General features: G+C 43.3%; 1 protein-coding gene across 1 annotated transcript; it reads right to left on the bottom strand.

The window, feature by feature from the left end:
• Positions 1–275: 275 nt before the first annotated feature.
• Positions 276–6236, bottom strand: LOC115561621 (NLR family CARD domain-containing protein 3-like; the record flags this gene model as incomplete). Its single annotated transcript, XM_030381764.1, has 6 exons — positions 4429–6236; positions 3796–3969; positions 1982–2155; positions 1302–1475; positions 1079–1125; positions 276–682 (listed from the first exon to the last, which is right to left on the bottom strand). Coding segments are annotated over exons 1-6 (2784 nt in total), but the record flags the coding sequence as incomplete, so codon positions are not given.
• Between the last annotated feature and the right edge of the window lie 626 nt (positions 6237–6862).

Here is a 6862-nt window from a genome sequence, read left to right as displayed (position 1 = left end):
CTCGCAGAGGGAGAGAGAGACAGAGACAGAGACAGTGACAGAAAGAGAGAGTATGAGAAAGAGAGAGAGAGAGAGAGAGAGAGAGAGAGAGAGAGAGAGAGAGAGAGAGAGAGGGACTATAACTTACACAGAGACGCTGACGCTGAGCCTGGGCTCCCCCATACCCGCACCCAGACCCCCGGGAGGAGGTCCTCCTGGGTGAAGGAGGAGCAGAAGGTGTGGAGGTGTGTCAGTGTGTCTGAGGACCCTCCTCCACCTGGGGACACTCTGTAGAAGGACAGAGAGCCAGCAGGCCGGTCCAGATACACTCCTACTCTGGTGGAGCCAGCGGGGGGGAAAGGGAGGTCTGTCTCTCTACCGTCGTACCGGACAGAGAAACCACCATCACGACAATAAAGACTCCAGGACTTGTTGTTCCCTCCAAGCCAGCTGTCATCACCCCGTCCTCTCCTTGTGATTCCTCTGTATGTCACTCCTATAACAACAGGTCCTTCCCACTCTACCTCCCAGTAACAGCGGCCAGTCAGAGCCTCTCTACCCAACACCTGCTCCCAGTAGTCAAATCTCTCTGGGTGATCCGGATACAACTGGTCCTCACCAACCAGCGTCACCTTTCTGTTGTCCTCAGACAGAGAGAGTCGTCTGTGGAACGTGTTGGGGTCCAGTGTGAGTTCACAGGCATCTGAGGGAGAACCAGACATGATGAGCTGCTGAACCGCTCTTCATCATCATCATCACTAGTACTGTTCTCCTGCGCTCTTCTTTTTATACTCTTTCAGACTCTTTTTGAGATCGCTCTCTCTCCCCCTCACCCTCAGCCCCGTCACCCCCCCCCCCACCCCTCCCCCTCAGCCCCCCCTCAGCCCCGTCGCCCCCCCTCAATGTAACAATGTAATACCTGCTGGGTTTTATACAAGCAGGTTTAATTGTGATGGTCGACAGTATTAATATACGTAAGATACATGATGTCAGCCATCATCTTCATTCCCAGTAGGATGTGATCTCACTTCCTGCTGTGTGGATGGACTTTCCATCTCTATAGTGAGTGTGGGATGTGATGAATCAAACAGACACTTACACTTCTTTAGAGCTGGTTTCAGCCTCAACACTCCACCGTGTTCCACACTGGGGGGGAATCAAAGTGAGAGCAGCATGTTGAAACATTCACCTTCATCATCTGCCGTCTCATAATGTTCTACACAACATGAGTGGACGCTGCCTCTTCAAACCACTTAATCTAGCAGCAGCTTGAATCCTTGTAGGAGACTTTGTCCCTGAGCGGTGAGCTGTCCTCTCCATACCTGAGAGTGTCCAGTCTCCAGCGTGGATCCTCCAGTCCAGCAGAGAGCAGCGCAGCTCCAGAGTCTCCTGGGTGATTGTAGCTCAGGTCCAGCTCTCTCAGATGGGAGGGGTTTGAGCTCAGAGCTGAGGCCAGAGAAGCACAGCCTCCCTGTGTGACCAGGCAGCCAGACAACCTGCAAACACACACACACACACACACACACACACACACACACACACACACACACACACACACACACACACCATTTATTGTATCTGGTTGAGAGCAGTTTGTACTAAAGTAACCACATTTATAAAGTGTATTGTATCCATATTGAAGACAAGTAAAAGCTTTATTGATACTTCATGGAGACAAAGCTGTGTCACCCTGTCTGGGAACAGGAAGAGGAAGTGGAGAGATGAAATCACAGTCAGCAGAACTTCCTTCACTTGGATGTGACAGGATCTTAAACAAATGCTCCTTTCTCAATAGCTACAACTCAATGAGATATTGTTTGGTTAGAGTCAGGAGAAGTCTGCTGTGTTTGGTATGCTAAGACCGTTTCTTCACAGGTTCTGGCATTGTTTAGAACCAGGGAGTGTTTTGTCAGCAGGGAAAGATCAACAGAAATGTATCAGGCAGGAACAGCACTTACTGGAAGCTAGAATAACCAGTTTGAAGAAGAGGCTGATAACTGACCTGAGAGTTTCCAGTGTACAGTGTGGACTCCCCAGTCCAGCAGAGAGCAGCTTCACTCCTGAATCCTGCAGATCATTGGTACTCAGGTCCAGCTCTCTCAGACTACAGGAGTTGGAGCTGAGAACTGAGGCCAGAGCTTCACAGCATCTCGCCGACAGATGACAGCTATTCAGCCTTCAAACAAAATAAACATGTTTAAAATGCAAGAATAACAAGAAACTGTGTTTAAAATAACAAATTTACTTTTAACATTATGAAAGAATTGTATTGAAATATTTTATTAGAGATGTTTTAATAACTTAACAAAATCGTCAATACATAAGATCTTTATCTTATTGTATATTGGGTGTAAAATGTATGGTACTTAACAGTTGTTTTGTAGGATTTGAAAAGCCAATTGTATATTAATATGACATTTATTGTACTATATTGTGTATTGTATTGAAATACATGTTATTAGTGCATCTAGGTGTTTTGTATGAGAAGTTTTAATCCAATTTTATGTACATTGTGTTGAGAGGAGAAAAAAATATCAGAGCGAGCAGGAAAACAGTTTGCGAGCACGAGAGCAAAGACAGCATTTGTGGGTGCAGGTGTGTCAGTTGAGTTCTGCTTCACTTTACGTGAGCGCTCAATGAATCGTTTCTGCCTCACAGGCTTTATTGTTGCTCTCGCAATCAGAGAACTGCTGAGCGCAAGTGCAGTTAAAGTGTATACAATAATGATTTGTGAGCACGGATGTGTTAGTTGTTTTCCCGCACAAAGTCATGTTTGCTGGCGCCTTTTGTCAATGATATGCCGTCATAAACGTTGCAGGCCTGTATGGGCTCAGTGTTGCAACACAATAGACTCTTCACTCTTAACACGTGCAAGAAAAAGTCCCGGTACCATTATAGGGAGTGGAGAAGACTGAGGTTTCCGTCCAAAACATCCCAGACACAAACAGAAACACCAATAAAACCGGCCCCACATACACTCTCTCCCATACCCCTTTAGCTGCCCAACAACTAAGAAGAAAATGTCTAAACATCATTTAGCTCGGCGATCTCTAGAGAGAATGAAGTACTCTCCTCCTTTGTCTCTTCCCTCTCTCTCCTTTTTCCCGCTCGCTCGTGACCTCTCACCCTTCCCCAGATGACCCCGAAGTCTCGATATCAACCGATCCTATTGGTTGAAACCAAATATCATCAATATAACCAAATGTACTGAGCAAGGTAAAAAAAAAAAAAGAATAGTGAGTTGACATATATTAATAATGAAAAGATAATTATTGATGTATCCTCCATATGAAACATAACTTATTGTATGCATAAAGAGCTTTTATAAGTTAGTCTCTTCCCCTGGTTACACAATATTAAAAATATCTTTCTGAAACCTTTTCATGTGTGTGAATATGTTTTGTGCGTTTAAAAATGAATACTGGACATATTAGGCTTTTAAAAATACATTTTGTTTGACTATTGCAGGTTTCAAATCATTTTTATGAAAATGTTGCTGTTGTGGCTTTCAGGAGGTCTTAGGCATCCAACTAGGGGTCTCTGACCCTCCCAGGACCCCGTACATTTCACCCTGCTCTGAACCATCAACGTCCTGTAAACAGGGGACACTATCGTTATATTTTGGGTTTACATTTATAATTAAAGATTTGCAAGTATATGGATGGATAAGAATATCCACCTCAACAACAAGGGGTAGCCTTTATATGAAAGTCTTGAATGTGGTCATCACAGGTACTGAGATATAAGCTGAGTTATATAACGCTGACTTGTTTGAACATTTATTTGTAACTGTTTTGCACATTGAGTAACACTGACCTGAGAGTTTCCAGTGTACATAGTGGACTCCCCAGTCCAGCAGAGAGCAGTTTCACTCCTGAATCCTGCAGATCGTTGGTACTCAGGTCCAGCTCTCTCAGACTAGAGGAGTTGGAGCTGAGAACTGAGGCCAGAGCTTCACAGCATCTCTCTGACAGATGACAGCCATTGAGCCTTTACACACAATACATAGAACATGTCAGGAACTGCGATCAAAACAACAGAAAGCTTTAAGTTATTTCATAATGCAGAATGTTATTAGTTTACCAAAAATTACTAAATAATTAGATGCATACATTTTCATTATATATTCAATGTAAAATGTTAAATAGTTTTTTAGTTGGGATTGAAAATGTTTTTACTTCTTCTAAATAAGAAGTAAAAACTATACTTCTTCTATATTCTATTGTTCTAAATATACTCTTACACGTACTGTAATACATTATACGTTAATAGGACAAAAGAGATGTTTCGTATAATATTATAACTAGTATGTTAATTATGTTATGAGTAGAATAGTAAGACATGTTGATATTAACCTACAGGGATTTTTGCATATTATTTTAACCTTATATTCCAGTTATATTTATATTGTGTAGTGTGTATTGTAATACATTTTATCAGTGAACCTACAGAGATGTTTTAGAGGCTTTGACCACTGGCAGCAGCCTCAGAAGACCCTCCTCTGAATCAGAGTATTTCTTCAGGTCAAACATGTCCAGCTCCTCTTCTGATGTCAGTAGGATGAAGGCCAGAGCTGACAGTTGAGCAGGAGAGAGAGATTTTCTGGAGAGACTTCCTGATGTCAGGTACTGTTCGATCTCCTTCACTAGAGAACGGTCGTTCAGCTCATTCAGACAGTGGAACAGGTTGATGCTTCTCTCTGGAGAGAGATCTCCATCTATCTTCTCCTTGATGTAAGACACTGTTTTGGTATTGGTCAGTGAGCTAGTTCCTGTCCGTCCCAGCAGACCTCGTAGGACAAACTGATTGGTCTCCAGAGAGAGGCCCAGGAGGAAGCGGAGGAACAAGTCCAGTTGTCCGTTCTTACTCTGTAAGGCCTTGTCCACAGCACTCTTGTAGAGGAGGAGGAGTTTATCTTCCACAGAGGTGGGTGGTTCTTCTGAGAGCAGATTGAAACCATCGTTGATGAAGGACAGAAAGACATAAAGGGCAGCAAGAAACTCCTGGAGGCTCAGATGGACAAAGCAGAACACCTTGTCCTGGTACATCCCACATTCCTCTTTAAAGATCTTGGTGAACACTCCTGAGTACACTGAGGCTTCTTTGATATCGATGTGACACTCTGCCAGGTCTGCCTTGTAGAAGATCAGGTTGCCTTTCTCCAGCTGGTTAAAAGCCAGTTTTCCCAAAGAAACAATAATCTTCCTGCTCTCTGGACCCCAGTATGGATCCGTTTCAGCTCTCCCATAATACTTCCTGTCCCCCTGTATGGACTGAACCCAAAGGAAGTAGCTGTACATCTGAGTCACGGTCTTGGGCATCTCTTCTATCTGGGATTTTTTTAAGATGTCCTCCAGAACTGTAGCAGTGATCCAACAGAAGACTGGGATGTGACACATGATGTGGAGGCTTCGTGATTTCTTGACGTGGGAGATGATTGTGTTGGCCAGCGTCTCCTCTCTGAATCTTTTCCTGAAGTACTCCTCCTTCTGTGGGTCGGTGAACCCCCTCACCTCTGTCACCTTATCAACACACTCAGCAGGGATCCGATTGGCTGCCGCAGGGCGTGTGGTTATCCAGATGCGAGCGGAGGGAAGCAGGTCGCCCCTGATGAGGTTTGTCAGCAGCACGTCCACCGAGGACGGCTCTTTGACATCAGTCCAGGTCTGGTTGTTCTGGAAGTTCAGAGGAAGTCGACACTCATCAAGACCATCCATGATGAAGAGAACTTTGAACCGTTCATATCTGCAGATTCCTGCTTCTTTGGTCTCAATAAAGAAGTGATGAAGAAGTTCCACCAAGCTATACTCTTTCTCTTTCAGTAAATTCAGCTCTCTGAAAGTTAAGAGAAATGTGAAGTGTATGTCATGGTTGGCTTTGCCTTCAGCCCAGTCCAGAGTGAACTTTTGTGTTAAGATGGTTTTACCAATGCCGGCCACTCCAGTTGTCATTACTGTTCTGATTGGTTGATCTCGTCCAGGTAAGGGTTTAAAGATGTCTTCACATTTGATTGGTGTTTCTTCCTTGGCTGGTTTCCTGGAAGCTGTTTCAATCAGTCTGACCTCATGTTCCTTGTTGACCTCTCCACTGCCTCTCTCTGTGATGAAGATCTCTGTGTAGAAGTCATTCAGACCCGTTTGATTTCCTGCTTTAGGGATTCCCTCAGACACACACTTGAACTTCTTTTTCAAATGAGACTTGATTTTATGTTGGCACTCAACAGTAGCAGATCCTACATGAGAATGAACAGAAAACATCAGATAGTGGATGGTGAAATCACTGGAAGCATGTTAATATTTCCTGTAAAATGATCAACTTCATAATATTTACTGACTTCATTACTTGTGGTTCGAGAAGCTGGTCGTGACAAAGAATGGATACATATTTTTTCTCTTTTGTCTGTTATTTACACAGAAAAATCATTGGTCTAATGATAATAACAATGATAGTGAATCAGTGGAAATTAACTTCATATGCTGATATAACAAGATAGTACTGCATCTCTTCCGCTTATTCCACTAATAGTTATTCTGCTGTTTATTTGCCATTTATTGTTTAACATTCTTTAGCCTGATGGATGCACCATAACCTTTCATATCTGGATCAAACCATTTAACTTCATACCCAACAATAACCCCACATATCTGGACCAAACCATTTAACTTCATACCCAACAATAATCCCACATATCTGGACCAAACCATTAACCTGATCGAACCACAACAACCCTATATATGTCTGGATCAAACCATTTAACCTGGAACCCCCACAATAACCCTACATAACGATCAAACCATTTAACCTGATACCTCCACAATAACCCTACATATCTGGATCAAACCATTTAACCTGATCGACCGACAATAACCGTTCATATCTGGAT

Source organism: Gadus morhua, chromosome 16 (assembly GCF_902167405.1).
Source record: "Gadus morhua chromosome 16, gadMor3.0, whole genome shotgun sequence".
Taxonomy (NCBI): domain Eukaryota; kingdom Metazoa; phylum Chordata; class Actinopteri; order Gadiformes; family Gadidae; genus Gadus; species Gadus morhua.
The sequence above is the reverse complement of the archived record's forward strand: the minus strand, read 5'-3'. Positions and strand labels throughout refer to the sequence as shown.